This window comes from Caretta caretta, chromosome 28 (genome assembly GCF_965140235.1).
Source record: "Caretta caretta isolate rCarCar2 chromosome 28, rCarCar1.hap1, whole genome shotgun sequence".
Classification (NCBI taxonomy): domain Eukaryota; kingdom Metazoa; phylum Chordata; order Testudines; family Cheloniidae; genus Caretta; species Caretta caretta.
The window spans coordinates 13,203,837-13,228,263 of NC_134233.1; the positions used below are offsets into that span (position 1 = coordinate 13,203,837).

At 49.1% G+C, this 24,427-nt stretch overlaps 1 protein-coding gene across 1 annotated transcript; it reads left to right on the forward strand.

Annotated features, from left to right (window-relative positions):
• Positions 1–17,423: 17,423 nt before the first annotated feature.
• On the forward strand, positions 17,424–23,074 carry LOC142070242 (uncharacterized). The gene is made up of 3 exons (XM_075123797.1): positions 17,424–17,457; positions 20,574–20,687; positions 21,059–23,074. Exons 1-3 carry the CDS (start codon positions 17,424–17,426, stop codon positions 21,757–21,759), a joined length of 849 nt encoding a protein of 282 aa, XP_074979898.1. The 3' UTR covers positions 21,760–23,074.
• The last annotated feature ends 1,353 nt before the right edge of the window (positions 23,075–24,427 follow it).

Consider the following 24,427-nt stretch of genomic DNA (forward strand, 5'->3'; position numbering starts at 1 on the left):
CTCTCCGTTTCTCTCAGTCTTTGGGTGGATGGGTACTAAGAGCTGTAGCTACAGTTGAGGAACCAGGCGATCGGACAGCTGGCTTAGCCCTCCATACTAGTACCTCTCTCACATATAGGGAAATGGGTCAAAATTGGAATTCATGTCATGACTCACTTCCCATAGGGGATCAGTCTGTCTCAGGCTCTGTCTATACTTCAAACACTGGAAGTATTCTTCTGACAACCTAACACTGTCTACGCTGGGGCTCAGGTCACATTAACTACTTCTCTCAGTGGAGTGGACTTTTCACACCCCTGAGAGAGGTGGCTATGTCAACATCGCCTTTCAGCATAGACCAGACTTTAGATGGCTTATTGACCTAAAAGGTAATGGACTTCAGCCCTTTCCTTGGTGGTTGAGGACTGCAACTTTCCTACCTGCTGAACACATCCTATGACAGATGACTTTCCTTTGCAAATTAGAGAAGTGGGGAAGTCAGTGACCCTTACAGTCTAAGTGTAAGAACTTGTAAAAACTTCTACAAATTGTCTCTTTGAATAATTTTGCTTTCACTAGAAATAGACTTTGAAACTAAGCAAAGTAAGTTCTATTTGAAACACAAAAATTTAAAATCTATACTGGGCCAATATTCACTTATACACTCTCACACACATTCTTCCACCCCAACCATTGGAGTGAGGTTTTCTACCAGAACTCCTTACACTACAAGGGGTAAATTAAAGCAAATTAACTTTTCAAGATCAGCTGTCACTTCCTGTATGACTAACAAAACAAAAAACAAGACACTTTGTTTTACAAAGTGATTCAGATTATCACACAATTAGTCTCCTACTCTTTAACCAATCAATTCATTTTCATTGGAAACAATAACATATTCAAAGAGCTCAAATTCTTGTCATATGAGTTCATTTTCTTTTAATCCCCGTTGCCAACAACTGAACCTTTCCTTTAGTTCTGGTTTGTCCCAACGTAGGTCCCAACCAATTCTCTGAGTTCATATATCGCTGGTTCTTCTGCCATGTGTGTTGGTGGAAGGGGTCTCCGATGTGGGAATGTTTGCACCATGAGGAAAAAAAAATCTCTCTTTTCACACTTTTTAATCTTTCAAAGTAGGAGGAGGTAGAGGAGAAGGGATGTAAATGCATAAAACACAAGAGAAAGCTGTCCTACACTAAAGGCATTTATCGGTATAACTATATTGCTCAGGGGTGTGAAAAATCCAGAGTTGAGCAATGTAGTTACACAGCCCTAACGCCCTGTGTAGATAGCGCTACGTCAGCAGGACATATAGCTTGAGGGGGCTGGACTAATGAAGTCCGACGGGAGCTGATCTCTCCCATTGGCTTAGAGCATCTGTAATAGCATGCTACACCAGTGCAGCTACATTGGGGCAGCTGTGCCAACATCAGCTTTATTGTGAAGCCGGAGCATCAGACACAAAACCAGAGAATCAGGACTCAACATGCGAGTATCTGGAAGTCTGAAATTGGAACCGGACACGTTCGTTGCCTCATTGGTTACCATCATTTCCACAGCCTGAAAGTCCTTGTTTCTGTGAAAATAGAATGAATTATATTGAAATTAGAATTCATTAAAGAAATGCTACTTGAAGGGTTTGTTGAAATATAGTTGTCAAGAAGAGAAACATTAAGGAGTGTGAGACAATGGGTCCTCAAACTAATTAACTTAGAGCTCCTACTGAGCTGGGAGATTGGTAAACATTCGTATGCAAGTAAGATATGTATGTATATTTGTCAGTTTCTGCTTCCTTTTGTCTCTTATGTTCAATTGGCTTATCTGTATAAATAAGTTAGCTTGAGCCTTTGCAGGGGGCTCACATATCTGGGTGCATTGGCAAAGTGCTTTGCTAATAAACAGAATGGTCTGACAAATTATGTGAGTCCTGAATCTGACTTTGACATTACCCAATCAGGCTCCCAGTTTGGAATCCAAGAGGAGGGAATGTCCTATGAAGCACTCTCTCTCTTTGGATCCAAATGGTGAAGGATGATTGTTCTCAATCTAACCCTGGCATGCTTTGGATCTGTAATCAGTGAGTTGTACAAACAAACAGTTTTCCTTGGGTCTTTGGTCACCAGAGCTTCTTTTACTGGGATGGAAACCAAGAACGGAGCGTGTACTCATTCAACCCCAGTTCTTTCCAAATCCTTGGCCTTGGTTAGGGTAAATGTACACTTCTCTGAAATAGAATCCTTTACAAAAGCACTCAAAATCTCAGCAGTGTTAGTGAGGAATGGCTTCCTGAAACATACCCAGCTTTTCTTTAATTCGGTGGCACAATTCCAGGCAAGGGACTGGATACAGCCCTGTTAGTTATCAGAGCTGGAGTTTCTATTCAAAACTAGCTATTTTTCTGCAGCTATTAGATTTCCAACACTGATTTCATTTCATACACTTTTTTTTAGCACCTACAAAGGATAAATTCAATAAAAAACCCACTTCTATTTCCTCAACATCTGCATCATGAAGGGGACCATTCCCCATGCCATAGAATTAGTTAGGTTATTTAAAAAATTTTTAAATGTCCCATAATGGGGGACAAAACAGCCCCCTTGCCAGAAGTGGCTTGACCAATTGATGGAACCTGGGATTTAAACTCCAAATGATCACACGGTGCTTGGGATCCATCTGAATTCCCCTTCCAGGTTTCTGACACTTTCATCTCCAGGCATAGCGACTCTGATATAGTATTAAAGAAGTCAAAGCATCGTCTCCAAGCACAGACAGCTGAGAACGCTTGTCATAAATATAAAGGGAAGGGTAAACCCCTTTGAAATCCCTCCTGGCCAGGGGAAAGCTCCTCTCACCTGTAAAGGGTTAAGAAGCTAAAGGTAACCTCGCTGGCACCTGACCAAAATGACCAATGAGGAGACAAGATACTTTCAAAAGCTGGGAGGAGGGAGAGAAACAAAGGGTCTGTGTCTGTCTGTATGCTGCTTTTGCCAGGGACAGAACAGGAATGGAGTCTTAGAACGTTTAGTAAGTAATCTAGCTAGGTATGTGTTAGATTATGATTTCTTTAAATGGCTGAGAAAAGAATTGTGCTGAATAGAATAACTATTTCTGTCTATCTATCTTTTTTGTAACTTAAGGTTTTGCCTAGAGGAGTTCTTTATGTTTTTGAATCTAATTACCCTGTAAGATATCTACCATCCTGATTTTACAGGGGGGATTTTTTTATTTCTATTTACTTCTATTTTTTATTAAAAGTCTTCTTGTAAAAAACTGAATGCTTTTTCATTGTTATCAGATCCAAGGGTTTGGGTCTGTGGTAACCTATGCAAATTGGTGAAGCTTTTTATCCAACATTTCCCAGGAAAGGTGGGGTGCAAGTGTTGGGAGGATTGTTCATTGTTCTTAAGATCCAAGGGTCTGGGTCTGTAGTCACCTAAGCAAATTGGTGAGGCTTTTTACCAAACCTTGTCCAGGAAGTGGGGTGCAAGGTTTTGGGAAGTATTTTGGGGGGAAGGACGCGTCCAAACAGCTCTTCCCCAGTAACCGGTATTAGTTTGGTGGTGGTAGCGGCCAGTCCAAGGACAACGGGTGGAATATTTTGTACCTTGGGGAAGTTTTGACCTAAGCTGGTAAAGATAAGCTTAGGAGGTTTTCATGCAGGTCCCCACATCTGTACCCTAGAGTTCAGAGTGGGGGAGGAACCTTGACAACGCTTCATCACGTGACACTTTGAGAAGTGGAGGGATAGAATGTGATGAAGATCCCTCCTGTCTGAGCCATGCAGAGTTAACAGGTCTGGAGTGATGGGGAAGGAGGGAATCTCTGAGTCACCCCATCTCCTTCCAGTGTCACAGAGGCTGAAATGACACTTCTTTTCCTGCCCCTGCTCCTCTTCCTTTAAATATAATTGGGAAAGTTCCCAATATAACTGCTCTTCAGCACAACCCAGAGCAACGTGAGAACAACTGGCAATGATATAATCTGAATCATTGGTGATTCCGAACAATAATTTTGCAATAGGAGGAATGGTATAGATGTGATGCTCCCTGGTTCCTGATAGGAAGAGCACACTCAAATTATTCATGAGACAATGGAGTAGATAGGAAGGACAAATGGGTCCACCTCAAAACAGGGTGAACTGCAAAAGGCAAAAATGGGCCACTCATTTGGACACACTGAGGGATAACGGTGCTGCAAACAGTTCAAACAACTTTAAAAGTTACTATGTGGGAATCAGGAAAAGTATTAAAGAAAAAAAAGTACGGATAGCCCTAGAGGTTTTTATGGTGTTGATCTCCTGTGCAGATTCTTGGATGGCTAACATGGGCTGAGTGCCAAGAGAAGGTTTTCCCACACTCACAGCATTCATAGGGCCTCTCCCCTGTGTGGTTCTCTGATGAGTAACAAGGTTTGAGCTGCGATTGAAGGTTCTCACACTCACGGCATTCATAGGCCCTCTCATGACTCCTGGACACGTTCCTTTTCGATCTCTGTGATAATGCTCTGTGTTTATCGACTTGCCCAGCATCTTCCTGCTGAGAATTCTGCTCCTCTTTCTCACATGCCATCGCATCACCTGCTGCGGTAGAGACAGAAACCTCAAACAGGGATGGAAAGGGGAAGGCCAACGAAAAAAAGTGCTGGAGAGAGGTCAAATAAAAACAGGAACTGAACTCCTCCAAACACTTCCGCTAAATGGGAGAGAGGAGGGGATCAATTCAGCCTTCACATCCCATCCAAATTCATGGGGGGAAGGGAGGAAGCTACTGCCTGATGTCTGCTAGGATCTACAGGAAGCCATGAGCTATAGTTACCCTGAGGTTATGACCCCTGCTAGAGACAATAATGAACTGAGTGACCTCCCAAGGGCTTTGTAGGGCATCCCATATGTTTCCTTCAGGCACTTACAGATTCTGAGTTGGTTTCATGTTTCCTCACCTTTGCAGGGAGCTCTCAGGGTCTGTCTTTCCTCTGAACCCTGGAGCTCTGAGACCCATGGCTCTTCCCCTTGTTCCAGCTGGGAAAACACATCAGGTTTGGAAATGGGAAACCCTGCTCAGATGAAAGAAAACAAAGGAGTTCAGGTGATTGCATAAGACTCTGTCATAAAAAAAACAAAACAGTCAGTGCTTAGTGTGACCTGGTGTGCCTTGGGGAGTCCTGACTGAAAACGCTAAGGTCAGGGCAGGCTAAAAAAGGGAGAGAAGATGCTCCCAGAACTGATGGCTAACACTGAAGTTAAAATCACCGACCACTCACAAACTATGCTTCTGATCCCCCACACTGGTTATTGAGAAGCTGAAAAAGATCACACAGCCCCCTTTATTGCATTCCAGTTCTCTGACTCCCAATCAGCACCTATGTTCGGTACAGTGAGAGCTTATTTAAAAATTCTGGTCACAGAAACACAATGTTCTGACCCCAAAGGGTCAGCCATATTACCAGGTCAGCACAGGTTTGAATCATAGAATCTCAGGGTTGGAAGGGACCTCAGGAGGTCATCTAGTCCAACCCCCTGCTCAAAGCAGGACCAATCCCCAATTAAATCATCCCAGCCAGGGCTTTGTCAAGCCTGACCTTAAAAAAAAGGTTTGGATCTTACCCAAAATACCAGGCTGCCAGCCAATCCTTTAGCCTCTAAACTAAAGGAAAGAAGGAAAGGTCAGATACATTCAGAAATCTATATATCGGGTTCTTCACAGTATTGGTGAGTTCCTGGCTTGAAAGTCCGTCTGGAACACATCCACAGTCCTTTGTTCAAGGCTTCAGTTTGCAGAGAAGTTGCTCCAGAGGTAGGAAGAGGGATTGAAGAGAAAATGAAGATGATGCAGCTGCCCTTTCTATTCCCTTTGCATTGTGGCTTGTACTTCCTGTGTCCCAAACACAAGCTTCACAGCACATGGCATGGAAAAGCCCTGGAGGTCTCAGTACACAGGCATACCCCTGCATGTCTTGCTGACTCAATAGGCGTATCCCCTTGGTTCTTTTCATGGGCTCATTGTACAGCTGATGACCCTTGACAGGCCAGTGAAGAGGCTCGGCAGTGCTGATGCCAGTCTGTCCGGGGGTGTCACCCAGAAACACTGCACAAGTCTGGAAATACAGATATACCCTACATGTCTATAACTCACAACACAAAGGGGGTACAAAACATAGAAACAAAATGATCATACTTGGAAAATCATAGCATTTTCACTGACACCTTACATGGCATATCTAGCATGATTCATTGCAATTTCATCATATTGGTATTTTATTATTAATTATTATGATTAAAGTGTCTCACAATTCCCTACAGCGTCACACCTAGTAAACCAGTGAATTCCCAGGACCAGCTCCCTGGGTCCCTGAAGATGCTGAGCACTCTGCTTATGAGAGATTGAAATACCCACATATCCGCTGGGAACACACACAGACAGGCACAGTCTGTACCCTGTGACAAAGTTCCTGCCCTACCTTGGTGGGTCTTGCGCTTATGGGCGGATTTGCTCGCCTTGGAGCTTCACGGCAGCCCTCAGCTTGGCCGTTTTTCTGAACCCACAGTCCAGGTTGACGACTCCTGTGTCTGACCAGGAGTTGGGAGGATTTGGGGGGAACCCGGGCCCGCCCTCTACTCCGGGCTCCAGCCCAGGGCCCTGTGGAATGCACCTGTCTAGAGTGCCTCCTGGAACAGCTGTGCGACAGCGACAACTCCCTGGGCTACTTCCCCATGGCCTCCACCCAACCCCTTCTTTATCCTCACCATAGGACCTTCCTCCCGGTGTCTGACAATGCTTGTACTCCTCAGTCCTCCAACAGTCCATGGTCTCACTCTCAGCTCCTCGCGCCCCTTGCTCCCAGCTCCTCACACGCACCTCACTAACTGAGGTGAGCTCCTTTTTAAAACCCAGGTGCCCTGATTAGCCTGCCTCAATTGATTCAAGTAGCTTCTTGATTGGTTGCAGGTGTTCTAATCAGCCTGTCTTACTGGTCTCCAGAAGGTTCCTGATTGTTCTGTTACTTTACCCAAGGAAAAGGGACCTACGTAGCCATCTGGCCTGACCCTGTCACAACCCCTATGTTCACTCTTCTAGAAAACTATGATCAATTATTTACATAGTATGATTGTTTGAGGTATCATTTGAAAATGCATAATCTATAGAATATTATCCTCCTGTTAAAATATGTGTAGCAACACTATGTAAAATTATGAGATTTTACTGTATCATATTGGTGAAAAAGTTACAATTCTGGGGAACACCCTCAGACCAGTTCCTCAGAGACAGCAAGGCAAGCAGCTGGTCAAATTGCCATTCTCCAGGAGGGGGAAGGTGTGAAGAAGACATTTACATTCCTTCACAGGGACCACTTGAAGCTCATATCTACAACAGACAGCCGGTCACCATGACTCAGCTGAGAACTGAAGTTGTTTGTCGTACAAAGGACTGAATTATAAAAAGAGGGGAGGAAAATGCTTGAGACTCTCTCTCTCCCCCTTTTCCTCTGCTCATGACAGCTCCTGAAGAAACTGAACTTGGCAGCAGGGGCGAATTAGGGGGACTTCTGGCTGAAAGGACAGCCAGCCTGCCTCAGGATATGGTGAGAGAAACATTTGCTTTGTATCCGTTTTAGCTTGTTAACTTAGATGTTAGTTTGGGTTTTATCTTGCATTTCTTTGTAAACAATTCTGGCTTTTATACCTCATTACCTGTAGTCAATGAATATGGTTTTTTTGCCGGTAGTTAGCCATCTCATTTTATTGTTTCATCTAACCAGTGTGTTGGGATTAAAGTGTGTTGGAAAATCCATTTGGGATAACAAGGCTGGCACGTGTCATTTTCCACTGATGAAATGACAGACTTCATATGACCTTGCGTCGTTCAGTAGTGTGCTGGACAGTGAAAGATGCACAAAAGTCCGGGACCAGAGAATTTTCTGGGGTTCTCCTGTGGTGCACTGTAATTCGTGAGTCGCTGACTAACAGCGCTCAATACTGTGTAGCTGGCAGCGAGTTACATGCTGGAGACTGGGTGTTAACTGCCCAGGAGTGGCTGTTCTCACAGTAAAGCAGTGTAAAACCACCCCAGCTTGGGCAACTGAGGGGAAACAGCTGTTCAAGCAGTCAAGATTGCACTGTGGTTAATGTCACAGACACTCAATTTCAAAGCATCTCCTAAAACACAGAGAAAGTAAATCCATGTCCCAGAAGTTGAAGACTCCAGACAGAGGACAAGTCTCCTTGGAACTGCTTCTTGCAGAGAGAGAGAGAGAGAGAGAGGTCCCGACACAATGAGAGAGTCCTGGGGAAGCTGGGAACACTAAGAATGGGCTGGTGGGGTTCAGTGGAGAAAGGGAACAGGAAGGGCAGGGATATCACTGAATGCAGGATCTCAGCAGTCCTAGATGTCAGGATAGCACCTAGTGCAGCCCATTGGAAAGCATAATCCCAACTATACATATAAAATGATGGGGTCTACATTAGCTGTTTCCACTCAAGAGAGGGATCTTGGAGTCATTGTTGATAGTTCTCTGAAAACATCCACTCAGGGTGCAGAGCCAGTCAAAAAGCGAACAGGGTGTTGGGAATCATTAAGAAAGGGATAGATAATAAGACAGTACATAACTTGCCTCTATATAAATCCATGGTACGCCCACATCTTGAATATTGTGTGCAGATGTGGTCGGCCCATCTCAAGAAAGATACATTGCAATTGGAAAAGGTTCAGGAAAGGGCAAAAAAACCCGGACTAGGAGTATGAAACAGCTTCTGTATGAGGAGAGATATGTAAGACTGGGACTTTTCAGCTTAGAAAAGAGACAAGAGGGCATATGAGAGAGGTCTATAAAAGCATGTCTGCTGTGGAGAAAGTAAAGAAGGAAGTGTTATTTACTCCTTCTCAGAACACAAGGACTAGGAATCACCTAATCAAATTAATAGGCAGCAGGTTTATAAGAAACAAAAGGAAGTATTTCTTCACACAACGCACAGTCAACCTGGGGAACTCCTTGCCAGAGGACGTTGTGAAGGCCAAGATTATAATAGGGTTACAAAAAAAAAAACACACACCATGAGAAATCTATTGAGGACAGGTCCATGACTGGTTATTAGCCAGGATGGGCAGGGATGGTGTCCCTAACTTCTGTTTGTCATAAGCTGTGAATGGGTGACAGGAGATGAATCACTTCATGATTCCCTGTTCTGTTCATTCCCTCTGGGACACCCGGCGCTGGTCACTGTCGGAAGACAGGACACTGGGCTAGATGGACCTTTGGTCTGTCCCAGTGTGGCCGTTCTTAAATACCAGGGAACCTAGTGAGTCCAGTGCAATGGGAGGGAGTAGGAAAATCCCTGGGTGTGGAGAACACTGGGAAATTAGAAACTATCATTCAGAAGCAACAGACTCTAAATAGTCTAGAAAAGCAGAAAGTGAAAAATAAGAATAAGAATCGGGGTCATGTGACTTCAGAAATGAGGGACTCAAAAAACCAAGTCTGCAGAGAAGAGAGATTGTGGCTAGTGCACATGGGGATGGGGGGAGCAACTCTCCAGGTCTCAAGGATTTTCACCAGCAACCGAGGCCATTGTCCCATGCACGGGGCAATCCGGAGCAGTGAGGAGTTGTGTCATCTGTAATCCTGGCTGAGTTTCAATGTTCTGCTGCTGGAGCTCCCTTGTCTGGATTCCCCCAGCCACCATTCAAGGTCTGTGTGATCAGTAACCCTGGACCAGCCGCTCTGACCCAGCAGCCTGCTTCTTACACCCCAAGCACATTCTGGTCTGGGTGGAGAAGGCTCAGGGTTTGAGAGAAGGCCAGGGGTAGGAAGCTTCTGTTCGTTATGCTGGATCTTACCCCCCGTTTTACTTGTGCAAACAGGAGATATTTGACACTGTGCGATTCTGCTCCTGTGCTCTCTTCCCACAGCGTTCAGCAGCAGGGGAGGGTCTCTGGACCGCAGCCAACAGAGTCCCACCCCCACCCCGCTCAGAGCACCCAGGAAACACCAGGGTGAGGGGGCGAAGAGACACCCCTCCTCTCTCCCAGCAGATCCATCACACACCTACTAGCCACAGACTGATACCGGAGATGCTGCCCCGAGCAAGGTCTAGGGAGACATCTCTTGTAGGAAGCCCAACACCCTCCTCCTTGTGAGGAGCTGGATATGAGGCAGGAGAATCTCCCCTAAGCCTGACTGGTGGCTTCCCCCTTCATATTTAAAGGCACCTACTGGTTAGTTGGGTCAGGCTCTAGCACTAGGAGTCTGGTCCTTTTTCCCAGCCCCATCTACGTGGGTTATTTTCTGTTCACCAAATTGGAGCATTTCCACCTCCGAACCTCATGGGTCTGTTCCAAGAATCTAGGCCACTTATTAAACAACTCCCAGCAGGTCTGCCACCCCCTGGCCTCCTCCCTTTCTCCACCCTGTGCATTTCCTGCCCCGCTCCAACCTCCAAACCAGATGGTGCAAACCTTCCCCTCTCCCGTGTATTTGCTGTCCCTCTCCCTCCTGCAGGAACAGATCAGAACCCCCCACAATAATCCCTACCTGAGCTGGCTCCTCTGCAGCCATGTCGCTCCCCTGTCCCATGGGAGGACGGGATGAACCGGAACGAAACGTGAGCGTCGTTCTGCAGCCTGGCCGGGCGAGAAGGGCCATTGTGGAGGTTTGGGAACGGGCATTAGTTCATTTCACATCACGCTTCCCCCAGGCTCTTTCCCTGCACAGCGAGATCTGAGTTTCTGCCGTGCTGAGAAAATGCTCAATCTCTGGATTACAGCAGAGACCTGGCCCCTCCCGCCAGGCTAAGCCCACAGACACACTTTTAACCTCCTTTCTCCCTCCCGCATCCCAAAACAAAGTCTCTGAATGCAATCCTAGAAAAAAGCAGAACCAAAGGAGTCCCTTTCGAGGATTCCCTCGGACACTGACCCCACGGCAGCCACACCCCAGCAGGAGGGACATGGAGTCAGGAACTGGGTTTTCCTCTCTCTCATCCTCATCTTGTCCACAGGAAAGCGATTCTCCCCACAGTGCAGTAAGACATCTGTCTGGGCAGATTAAAGAGCTGGAAATCTCTTTCAAAACTCTTTTATCCCACGGACCCTGTCAGTCTCTCTATCTCCTTTTCCCTGTGCCCTCTCCATGCCTGTTTGCTAGGAAACTCTCATTCCTGGGTTGTTTGCTCCCCCAGGGCTGGATTTGCTCCTGCAAAAGGCCGGAGAAATGGGGTGGGGGGCTGTTTGTATAGAGTCATTTTATAGTCCTTCACTGCCTGCCTGGGATTTCCCCATTGCCTGCCTAGGACCCCCACCTGCCCTCCACCAGGATCTGCCAGCCCATTTGCCTGGGACCCCCTCCTCCTCCCAGCACGACCCCCTGACGCTTTACAGGAGGACCCCTCACTCTGCGCCAGGGACCGCCCCACCACAGCTCTGTGCACTGGGCATGGCAATGGTCCCAGGAGCCAGCTGGGCAATCCCAGACAGAGCCCCTGGCACAGCACCAGGCAGCGTCTAATCCCCTGCCCCACCTGCCCAAGAGACACCCACCCCCACTGGTCTGCAGCCAACAGGCCCCCAGCGGTACCCACCTCCAGGACCCATCGCCTTAGGGCTGGGCACATCAGAACTACCCCCCGAAACCCCAAACCCTCCAAAACCCACCAACCTGACTAGGGTCCCCCCTGCCCAGCCACCCAGAGGCCTCCCCCTACCATAGTGCCCCTTCAGCTCCCGCTGCTATCTCCCCACACAGACATGCATCCCCCCAGCAACAGTGTTCCCTCACAGTGTCTGACAAGTGGACAGAAAGTTATCACCACCCCCTGCTGGCCAGTCACACAGGCAGAGGGAGCCCGGGGGGACGCCTCTTTAACAGGAGAAAGGAAGCCATGGAGGGCCAAAATAACTAAGAAATTTCCATACTCTGTCACTAGCAAATAATGGCCACCGTGGATCCACCCCAGAGTTGGCTACATCTTTGCACTGCGGGAAGCCCCCCCTCACGGAGACCCTTTGTCATGGGGTTTGGGATACTTCTGGACCACGCTGCACTCAGAGGGACCTCCTCATCCCGTGCCAGCTGGAGAAAAGAAAAGGGTCCAGCCAACTCTCCTGTTACCAACTGGGAACCACCCATCCCCCAAACAGGGGGAGGCCCCTGGCTTTGATGGGTATTGAATATATGGCTTGTCTCTTATCAGCAAACATTTTTAACAGAGAGAAAGGAGGGAACAAATGATTCTCAAAGGAGAGGGAAAGATGATCATTGTTGCAGGGGGTTAATTTCCCAACCAGGATGGAGAAGGACTCAGGGCGACGTTCTGGTTAAACTTGGATTTATGCTGGAAATGGCCCACCTTGATTATCATGCACATTGTAAGGAGAGTGGTCGCTTTGGATGAGCTATTGCCAGCAGGAGAGTGAGTTTCTGTGGGAGGGCGGAGGGTGAGAAAACCTGGATTTGTGCTGGAAGTGGCCCAACTTGATGATCACTTTGGATAAGCTATTACCAGCAGGAGAGTGGGGTGGAGGGGATATTGTTTCATGGTCTCTGTGTATATAATGTCTGCTGCAGTTTCCACAGTTTGCATCCGATGAAGTGGGCTGTAGCTCACGAAAGCTCATGCTCAAATAAATTGGTTCGTCTCTAAGGTGCCACAAGTCCCCTGAAACTTTTTTATCAATCTTTGAGACGTACAGAGAAAACGTGTCACAAACTAGGCAACTGAGAACATGGGATAAACGCCAAGACCGGGGGGGATTTTATGTGGCTATTAAAGAACTAGCTGGAAAAGGGGGACCCTTTGTGATATAAAATCCAGCCTGTCGAATACATAAACAGAAAGTGATGGTCCCCCCCCACTGCCCCCGTTCCCCTGGGCAGCAGGGAGCCCTCTGAGGGGCTGACTGGAGGGGGCGGGGGAGGGAGCTGGAGGGCTCCCTGGGGGAGGGGAAAAGGCGGTAGTGTGGGATGGGCAGGTGGGGGGCAGGTGGGGGCTGGGGGCAACGGTGCTGCAGTTGGGGGGCAGCAAGTGGGGATTGGGGGCAGCCCCATGGGGGACACGGCCCCTCCCTTCCCCGCCCCGGCAGAGACCTGGCGTCTCCTCCCACCCCCACGCCGGGGCAGCCAGGTTGGGGGATGGCTCCGGGCTCCAACTTCCCACCGACACCGGGACAAATCGCTGCGGATAAAACGGGGGGGGGGAGGAAATCCCGCCCCCCCACGGGATGGGAGTTTTAATGGACATGTGAGGAGGAGGGAGAGACGGGGGGGGGGGATCAGGGGAGACGAGAGAGCGGATCAATGGGGGGGTGAGGGGGAATTTACAACCACGTGGGAGCTACCGAGAGGGAAAAGGGGAAAACTGGGGGGCATTTGTGCCCGTGGGGGGGGGGAAGGGGATCCAATGAACTCCCCCGCCGCCCCCCACTTCCCCCCCGGGAATTTCCTGGCTGCACAGAGACAGTTCAACCCCCACCCCCCGCAACTCCGGCTTCTCCCCCCAACACCCCCCAAGGGACCCCGCCCGCCGGGCCCCAGTCTCTGCCCCCCCCCAATCCCAGCCGTGCCGGGGGCAGAGAGTCACTTTCCTGCCCCCCCACCAGCGCTCCCCCGCCCGCGGGGTCTCCCACTCACCGGGTCGGGGGCGGGCAGAGCCAGGGGCTGGTCCCAGCTGGAGAAAGCCCCCCCCCGGCCGGGCACGGGGGGGTTAATGACGGGCCCCCCCAGCACAGACCCCGGAGCGGAGCCGCAGCTGCTCCTCCGAGAGACCCGAGACGAGGCAGCGCCGGGGGGCGGAGCCTGGAGCAGACCGGGGGCGGGGCAGCGTCTGGGGGCGGGGCCTGGAGCAGACCGGGGGCGGGGCAGCGCTGGGGGCGGAGCCCGGAGCAGACCAGGCGCTGCCTCGTGTCGCATCTGTCGCAGGAGCAGCTGCGGCTCCCCTCCGGGGTCTGTGCGGGGTGGGGCCCGTCATTAACCCCCCCGTGCCCGGCCGGGGGGGGGGCTTTGTCCAGCTGGGACCCGCCCCGGTGAGTGGGAGACCCCGGGGGGGGGAGCGCTGGCGGGGGGGGCAGGAAAGTGACTCTCTGCCCCCCACCTGCCCATCCCCCACTGCCGCCCCCTCCCCGCCCCCAGGGAGCCCTCCAGCTCCCCCCCCCGCCCCCTTCAGTCAGCCCCTCAGAGGGCTCCCTGCTGCCCAGGTGAACGGGGCCGGGGGGGACCATCACTTTCTGTTTGTGTATTGGACAGGCTGTATTTTATATGACAAACGGTCCCCCTTTTCCAGCTCGTTCTTTAATAGCCACATAAAACCCCCCCCGGTCTTGGCGTTTATCCCATGTTCTCAGTTGCGTAGTTTGTGACACGTTTTCTCTGTACGTCTCAAAGATTCCTAAAAAATACCCTCAACGTTTGCCCCACTTTTACTCGAGTTGTCTACTTCTAATTGAATATGCCCCTGAGAGCTTTCCCTGTCTCTGTAATTATAAATTACGACGAAAATCTCAGATTTACACCTTTTCTCAGATTCCTGAATATGGATCTAAAACGTTTGCCAATGTTGCCCATTTCCGCTCTATTCATTGACCAAATAGTGGTGGGAAATACACTCAGCTTTTACCTCCTATCAACAACTGCTATAAAATCCCATTCATTTTCCACTTTCCTCTCTATAATTTGCATAAATGGATCCAAAATCCCTCAGATTTCCACCCTTTCTCTTTCATTTCTGAACACTGATCTCAAATCTCAGGTTTCCCTCTTACGATGTCATCATCAAATGTCAATTAAAAATCCTCCTGGGTTTGGGGCTGTTCCCCATGTCTGTAAATCCTAGCAACTTGTCCTTCCTTGGGGGGAACCTATCGCCCTCCATGGGTCTCCGTGAGGGGGGGCTTCCCGCAGTGCAAAGATGTAGCCAACTCTGGGGTGGATCCACGGTGGCCATTATTTGCTAGTAACAGAGTATGGAAATGTCTTACTTATTTTGGCCCTCCATGGCTTCCTTTCTCCTGTTAAAGAGGCGTCCCCCCGGGCTCCCTCTGCCTGTGTGACTGGCCAGCAGGGGGTGGTGATAACTTTCTATCCACTTACCAGACACTGTGAGGGAACATTGTTGCTGGGGGGGGGCAGGTGTCTGTGTGGGGAGATTGCAGCGGGAGCTGAAGGGGCACTATGGTAGGGAGAGGCCTCAGGGTGGCTGGGCAGGGGGGAGCCCTAGTCAGGTTGGTGGGTTCTGGAGGGTTTGGGGTTTCGGGAGTTAGTTCTGAAGTGCCCAGCCCTAAGGCTATAGGTCCTGGAGGTGGGTATCGCTGGGGGCCTGTTGGCTGCAGACCAGTGGGGTGGGGGTCTCTTGGGCAGGTGGGGCAGGGGATTAGACGCTGCCTGGTGCTGTGCCAGGGGCTCTGTCTGGGATTGCCCAGCTGGCTCCTGGGACCATTGCCATGCCCAGTGCACAGCACTGTGGTGGGGCGGTCCCTGGCGCAGAGTGAGGGGTCCTCCTGTAAAGTGTCAGGGGGTCCTGCTGGGAGGAGGAGGGGGTCCCAGGCAAATGGGCTGGCAGATCCTGGTGGAGGGCAGGTGGGGGTCCTAGGCAGGCAATGGGGAAATCCCAGGCAGGCAGTGAAGGACTATAAAATGACTCTCCACAAACAGCCCCCCCCCCATTTCTCCTGCCATTTGCAGGAGCAAATCCAGCCCTGGGGGAGCAAACAACCCAGGAATGAGAGTTTCCTAGCAGACAGGCGTTGAGAGGGCACAGGGAAAAGGAGATAGAGAGACTGACAGGGTCCGTGGGATAAAAGAGTTTTGAAAGAGATTTCCAGCTCTCTCATCTGCCCAGACAGATGTCTTACTGCACTGTGGGGAGAATCGCTTTCCTGTGGACAAGACGAGGATGAGAGAGAGGAAAACCCAGTTCCTGACTCCATGTCCCTCCTGCTGGGGTGTGGCTGCCGTGGGGTCAGTGTCCGAGGGAATCCTCGAAAGGGACTCCTTTGGTTCTGCTTTTTTCTAGGATTGCGTTCAGAGACTTTGTTTTGGGATGCGGGAGGGAGAAAGGAGGTTAAAAGTGTGTCTGTGGGCCTAGCCTGGCAGGAGGGGCCAGGTCTTTGCTGTAATCCAGAGATTGAGCATTTTCTCAGCATGGCAGAATCTCGGATCTCGCTCTGCAAGGAAAGAGCCTGGGGGAAGCGTGATGTGAAATGAACTAATGCCTGTTCCTAAACTTCCACAACAGCCCTTCTTGCCCAGCCAGGTTGCAGAACGACGCTCATGTTTCTTTCCGGTTCATCCCGTCCTCCCATGGGACAAGGGAGCGACATGGCTGCAGAGGAGCCAGCTCAGGTAGGGGTTATTGTGGGGGGTTCTGATTTGTTCCTGCAGGAGAGAGAGGGACAGCAAATACACGGGAGAGGGGAAGGTTTGCATCGTCTGGTTTGGAGGTTGGAGCGGGGCAGGAAATGCACAGGGTGGAGAAAGGGAGGAGGCCAGGGGGTGGCAGACCTGCTGGGAGTTGTTTAATAAGTGGCCTAGATTCTTGGAACAGACCCATGAGGTTCGGAGGTGGAAATGCTCCAATCTGGTGAACAGAAAATAACCTACCTAGATGGGGCTGGGAAAAAGGACCAGACTCGTAGTGCTGGAGCCTGACCCAACTAACCAGCGGGTGCCTTGAAATACGAAGGGGGAAGCCACCAGTCAGGCTTAGGGGAGATTCCCCTGCTTCATATCCAGCTCTAGGAGTGGCTAAGTCATTATGCAAGGTAACCTATTTCCCCTTGTTTTTTCCTGCCCCCCCCACCCCCCGACGTTCTTGTTAAACCCTGGATTTGTGCTGGAAATGGGCCACCTTCATTGTCATACACATTGTAAGGAGAGTGATCACTTTAGATAAGCTATTACCAGCAGGAGAGTGGGGTGGGAGGAGGTATTTTTTTCATGATTTGTGTGTATATAAAAAGCTCTTCGACACTTTCCTCAGTTTGCATCCGATGAAGTGAGCTGTAGCTCACGAAAGCTTATCCTCAAATAAATTGGATAGTCTCTAAGGTGCCACAAGTCCTCCTTTTCTTTTCACAAGGAGGAGGGTGTTGGGCTTCCTACAAGAGATCTCTCCCTACACCCTGCTCGGGGCAGCATCTCCAGTATCAGTCTGTGGCTAGTAGGTGTGTGATGGATCTGCTGGGAGAGAGGAGGGGTGTCTCTTCGCCCCCTCACCCTGGTGTTTCCTGGATGCTCTGAGCGGGGTGGGGGTGGGACTCTGTTGGCTGCGGTCCACCCAGAGTTTCCGTTTGATTGGCTCCTCTCCCCCACAAATAGTGGGGCTGTGAGTGGGGCAGCAGGTCCTGAGTGTGGGGCTCTTGCTCTTTCAGGGGCCGGTGACCTTCGAGGAGGTGGCTGTGTATTTCACCAGGGAAGAGGGGGCTCTGCTGGACCCCACTCAGAGAGCCTTCTCCAGAGACATCATGCAGGAGACCTGTGAGAGTGTGACCTTGCTGGGTAAGGGTTCCTGTCCCCTCGGTTCTTGGAAGGGGAACGGAAGAGATGAGGTTCATGCCACCCCCACAATGCCACCTCTCCTCTGTCCTGTTCCAGCATCACCCCAGCATGCCCGTGACACACACACGACCAGAGACCCTCCCCTGCTGCTGAACGCTGTGGGAAGAGAGCACAGGAGCAGAATCTCACAGTGTCAAATATCTCCTGTTTGCACAAGTAAAACGGGGGGTTAGGTCTAGCATAACGAACAGAAGCTTCCTACCCCTGGCCTTCTCTCAAACCCTGAGCCTTCTCCACCCAGACCAGAATGTGCTTGGGGTGTAAGAAGCAGGCTGCTGGGGTCAGAGCGGCTGGTCCAGGGTTACTGATCACACAGACCTTGAATGCTGGCTGGGGGAATCCAGACAAGGTAGCTCCAGCAGCAGAGCATTGAAACTCAGCCAGGATTACAGATGACACAACTCCTCACTGCTTCGGATTGCCCCGTGCATGGGACAATGGCCTCGGTTGCTGGTGAAAATCCTTGAGACTTGGAGAGTTGCTCCCCCCATCCCCATGTGCACTAGCCACAATCTCTCTTCTCTGCAGACTTGGTTTTTTGAGTCCCTCATTCCTGAAGTCACATGACCCTGATTCTTATTTTTCACATTCTGCTTTTCTAGACTATTTAGAGTCTGTTGCTTCTGAATGATAGTTTCTAATTTCCCAGTGTTCTCCACACCCAGGGATTTTCCTACTCCCTCCCATTGCACTGGACTCATTAGATTCCCTAGTATTTCAGAATGGCCACACTGGGACAGACCAAAGGTCCATCTAGCCCAGTGTCCTGTCTTCCGACAGTGACCAGCGCCAGGTGTCCCAGAGGGAATGAACAGAACAGGGAATCATGAAGTGATTCATCTCCTGTCACCCATTCACAGCTTATGACAAACAGAAGTTAGGGACACCATCCCTGCCCATCCTGGCTAATAACCATTCACGGACCTGTCCTCAATAGATTTCTCATGGTGTTTTTTGTTTTTTTTTGTAACCCTATTATAATCTTGGCCTTCACAACGTCCTCTGGCAAGGAGTTCCCCAGGTTGACTGTGCATTGTGTGAAGAAATACTTCCTTTTGTTTCTTATAAACCTGCTGCCTATTAATTTGATTGGGTGATTCCTAGTCCTTGTGTTATGAGAAGGAGTAAATGACACGTCCTTATTTACTTTCTCCTCGGCAGTTTTGATTTTATAGACCTCTCTCATATCCCCCCTTTGTCTCTTTTCCAAGCTGAATAGTCCCGGTCTTTTTCATCTTTCCCCGTACAGAAGAGTTTCATACCTGTAATCATTTGGGTTGCCCTTTTCTGAACCTTTTCCAATTCCAATATATCTTTTTTTGAGATGGGGCAACCACATCTGCAGGCAGTATTCGAGATGTGGGTGTACCATGGTTTTATATAGAGGCGATATGATATTTTCTGTCTTCTTATCTATCCATTTCAGAATGATTCCCAACATTCTCTTTGCTTTTTGACTGCCGTGGCACACTGAGTTGATGTTTTCAGAGAACTGTGCCCAGTGACTCCAAGATCCCTCTGTTGAGTGGAAACAGCTCATTTAGAGCCCATCATTTTATATGTGTAGTTGGGATTATGTTTTCCAATGGGCTGCAATATGGTGCTATCCTGACACCTTGTACTGCTGAGATCCTGCATTCAGTGATATCCCTGCCCTTCCTGTTCCCGTTCTCATAAAACAAGAAGAGCATCCAAATGCGTGTTTACCTTCATTCCCTCAGCGGTCCTCATGGGAATCCCTGATTGGTTCCAAAGTGTATTAAAACCTTTCTTAAAGGGTTACCTCTTGGTGGTTATCAGGTCCTGTGAGTTTGTAGCCCAGAAAGACCCCCCTCAGTCAGCTCAAACTCAGCTGTTTATCCCCCAAAAGTCTGTCGTCTTCAGTCTCCTGAATGAGGGGAAATCCGTCACTACCCCTTTCTGCGTTGGGTAAAGCTTCAAAAGGTGGAGCTCTGCATAACCAGCCTTGAGATCTGGCATTCATCACCCTGTAGTGATACCAGCTTGCACAGGAAACCCATCCCGCAGCCCTTCCTGGTATCATGTGGCGCATCTCGGCATCATAGTCTGTGAAGAATTCATGCTTTCAAGGGCTGGCTTAGATATACAGATAACAGTCATAATTAGGGCAAGAGTTTGCAGGCAATGAAAAGAGAGTAATTGACAAACGTGAGCAATATCTAATCCTTTAAAGCCTGAAAGTGCCTTGGGGGGAGGGGACAGGAGCCGGCTGTGTGGGGGCGGTGGGGCTCAGATACTGGGCATTGAGAGCCTAGAGCCAGCTGTGCGCAGGAGAGACGGGGCATGAACCAGCTGTGTGCAGGGGAGATGAGCAGGGTAGAGGTGCTGTGGACACGGCCGCGAGCAGCTGTGAGTGCCGTCCTCTCTGCAGCATGATGAGAGAGCCTGGCGTCCCACTGCCGATCCCAGACTTGTATGAAGAGGGAAGAAATTGGCATCAAGTCTCAGCCGCAGCCAGCCTGTGTCCTGGGGAGGAGACGGGTGTCTCCAGGGAGAAATCTGGGGGATTGTGACCCTGCGTGTCCCACCCACCCTCTGATCAGCAATTCCGGATATTAACGGTGATTCCAGAAACAAAGAGTAATTTTGGGAAAAAATGCAGTCCTAGCGACAATTTCCAGAAAACACTGGCCCTGGTTGTAACATTAAATCCGATAGTCTCAAGACCTAGGCCTGTGTTGATCAGATCCGTCACTCTGCCTTCACGGAGTTCACTCTGCTGGTGGGTTGTACCCCTTCCCCCATTCTGTGTCTGCCTTGTCTATTTAGATTGTAACTTCTTCAGGGCACGGGCCATCAATGCTTCTCGGTTTGTACTGTGCCTAGCAAAATGAGGACCCACTGTTAGTTGGCCCTTAGGCACTAAGGTAATGAATATGATTTATAATAATCATCTCCTGGCACTTTGAGCCAAGGAAGCCGGCCTTGGGACGTTACTACTTAAAAGTGAGCTGGGCTTAAAAGCATGGAATATTCTTTGTGACAAGTATCCCACAAATTCCACTGACCTCCCTTGTTTTCTTTGCCTTGAGCAGGGTTTCCAGTTTCCAGAACTGATGTGATCTCGCAGCTGGAACAAGGGGAGGAGTCGTGGGTCCCAGACCTTCATGGCTCTAAGAAAAAAGTGCTCCCGAGAGCTGCCTTCATAGGTGAGGCATTGATTAAACCAACCCCAAAACTGTCGGTGAATACAGGAAACATTTGGGATGCCCTACAAAGACCTTGTGAGCTCTCCAAGTTCAGGATTGTTCCCTGCAGATGTGGAATCGTTAGGCAGAGGTCACTCATGGCTTCCCACCTATCCTGACTGACAACTGGCAGCAGGTCCCTCCCCAATCTTGCTGTCCCCTGAGATTTCTTCTGAGATACGGACCCAGAACTGATCCCTTCCTTTCTCTCCTCTGGGGAAGGTTGAAGGGAAAATCAGCTCCTGATAGGTTTGATCTGTCCTGTACACGTTTTCGTTCCTTCATCCCTTTTTCCGTTCTTCTCTCTGAGATTTCCTTTCTCTCTGGCGCAGGCAGAGACTTACGTCTGGATTCTCTCGGTCTCCCGTCAGGTGTTGGGATGGTGAGTGAAAACGAGGAGGAACCCCAGCAGGAAGATGCTGAGCGAGTAGAAGCCCATGGGATGTTGTCAGGAAGGTCCAAAGGGAATGATTCTGGGAGCTGTGCACGCCCAGAAAAAACAAAAGCCTGTGAGAGTCAGCAGAGGCCAGAGGAAAACTTCGGTAGCCAGTCAGACCTTATTACACGTGAGAGAATGAACTTGGAAGGAACACGCTACACATGCCTCGAGTGTGGGAAAAGCTTCAAAGGGAGCTCGGACCTTCTCACACATGAGAGAATCCACACGGGTGAGAAACCTTATGGATGCCCTGAGTGTGGGAAACACTTCAAGCAGAGCTCACACCTTATTAGACATCGGCGAATCCATACGGGTGAGAAACCTTATGGCTGCCCTGAGTGTGGGAAACACTTCAAGCAGAGCTCACACCTTATTAGACATTGGCGAATCCATACGGGTGAGAAACCTTATGGATGCCGTGAGTGTGGCAAACACTTCAATCAAAGCTCAGCCCTTATCACACATCAGCGAATCCACACAGGAGAGAGGCCCTACACGTGCTCTGAGTGTGGGAGAAGCTTCAATCAGCGCTCAACCCTTATTAGACATCAGAAAATCCACATGGGAGTGATCTGTAACAAATGCCTTGACTAGGGCTGGCCAAAGGTATTTTTTTCTTTTAAATCACATTTGCTAATTCCCACTTAGTGATCTGTGCCCCATCTTCACCGTGGTTACTCAGCTCCCCCAGATGAGTTGCCTGCTCCTGCCTTTTGCAGCTCACCCTTCTTTGGGGTCAGTCCTGTGATGTTTTCTATCAACTCCTTTCCTTTTGGGTCAAAGGAGCGTGTGTCCCTCCAGCCAGGAATGTTCATCAGCTCCAGGTGGGGGAGAGAGGTTTGTTCCCAACAAGCTACACTGAGGCAAAAACTACCCGTGCCTTACATCCAGTAGGACTGTACATGGCGTTGGCTGCTCAAGTTAGTGATCTTGGTGTTAAAAGACAATTACAGTTGTCGTGCAGATGCAGCCGAGGTGCAGTGGTTGGCATTAGCTTTCCCCCCCTTGACCTGACCTAAACTCCATCACATGTCCTAGTCTAAACAAAGCCTGAGCATCACAGTTATACTGTTCCCCCATTTAAAAACCATTGTTAGTCATCAAGTTCCCCCACCAGGATCATATTGTTTCATTCCCAGTTGTCACAGTTCATCAGAGCGCTGTTGCTTCAGGTTTTCCTGAAGGCAGATATTTTTACTCCCGTTTTCCTCCCTTAAAATATATTGAAGTATAACAAAGAGCAGGAATAGGGAAGGGATAGGGAAAAATGTCTTTTCCCCTCTGTAACAACAGAAGAACATAGGGTAAATCAGAGGGATTCTCCATCACCATCTCTATCCCCCTGTTCTTCAATTGGTAAGGTCAATATTTCCCGAAGGGGCTGGGAAGAGGATTCTCTAGTAAATGATTTGGAACTAAGCAAAAGACCCATTCATTTGCCTCCCAAAGCAGTTGTGGCCCATGCCCTGCAGGAGGTTGCTCCTGAAGATCTTCCCTTCCTAATCAGGTGCATGTTGCCTCTTATTTGGGAAATGCAATCCCTTCCTAGGTAGAGATGGGAAAAATGGAAGTGACATTTCTGTTCAGCTCACTCCTGGGAGATGCTGTAAATGTGTAGGAAATGACATCCATGAGGAATGTGATAGAGCTGCAGAAAGACACCCATTTTGAGTAGGACATGACATCCATGAGGAATGTGATAGAGCTGCAGAAAGACACCCATTTTGAGTAGATACCTGACATTTGGTGTCTTAGAGGGATTCTAAGCCGCACCTGAATTTAGTCCCTTATTTAAATCTGTGCCACCAGATTAAAGAAACAAAAGGGCATATTTGGGGGAGTTCTACCTCAGTATCGCTACTGGTATGTTGTGTGGTTGGTGAAGAATTCTACGCCAGAGCCGTGTAAAATTGCTACAACTAAGGTCAAAGATTTGGCAAGAACTCAGGTAGAAATGAGAGGTACGAGTGGTTGATTTTCACCCCAGAGATGGACGCTATGGTGACCTGTGGCCAAGGTAAACTGTTTTTAGAATTGCTCACACTTCTAAAGGATGCCATGATGAAACTGGGAACAACTGTCTTTTACCATTTGGATCCCAAGTTTCCTGAAGCACAGAGAGAAACAGCTGATTCCTTCAGAGCCATGCCATGCCTATGGGTCCCAAACTGGCTGCCTTGCTGGACAAGAAGCACTTCTGTGTTGGTTAAATGATGGTAGCCAATGAGGGAATGTAACAGATTCCAAGTTCAGACTGCAGGATACATGAATGCTGAGTCCAGAGTCTGTGGTTTGGTCTCTTAGTTTTGCTCTTGAGTCTAATGCATGTGTCTCACTTTTCCGCCTCCTGCTACTCTGAAAGATTAGAAAGTGTGAAAGTAGAGCACAGGTGGTTTTTCTCATGATGCAGCCTTCCCACGTAGTGTGAGACCCCTTCCACCCACACTTCTGGGAGAAGACCCAGGGAGAAATGAACCCTCAGAAATGGAAGGTTCCTAGGTTATGGTCGAATGTGACTTCACACAGAGCTCACTGGGTGAAAATGGGAATTAAGAGAAAACTGCCCTAAAGGTTTATAGTTTGTAATGTTTGAAGAAATTGTTACCAGCAACAAGGAAATTGCACATGAAGTTTATAAGTGTAAGGTAAGAGGCTGATTCTGTGATCACTTTCAGTGTTACAATATAATTCAGGTTTTCTTCTAGCCCCCTCCCACAAAATAGCAAATGGTGGCTAATCCTGCAATAAAAACCTGACTCCAAAGGAATCAGGTTTGGGGGAAAAGGTGAGAGAAATAGCATGTACGAGAATAGAGACCCAGTATAGACTGGAATGATTTCTATTTCAAATGGAATTTATTTGGATAAATTTTAAAATAAATCTTCTGTTGGGAGGAAAATTACTTGAGATAAGTTGTGGAACCTTTTTCCCAGTGAGAGGGAAAGAGCCAGAGAGTTCCCCAGGGCTCTTGTTCGCAAAGCAAAGATGTCACATTAGGCAGGAGATGTCAAGATCTACAATGGTGATGGGCGAGTGATGGGAGCTTGTCTGGGTGGTTGTTGTTTGGTTGTTTTTTTTCCATGTAATTTTTGTTTTGTTTTTGCAACTAGTTCTTTTTATAGCTGCTGAGCCCCCTTGTCCTTTTGAGCACAGCTCTTTAACCCTCAGGCCTGGCTCTGGAAACCTCAGAACCGGCTTTGCGTTTTTTTTTTTCATGTTTGCTATCTTTGGAGTTCACACATCCACACGACATGCGGTTCAC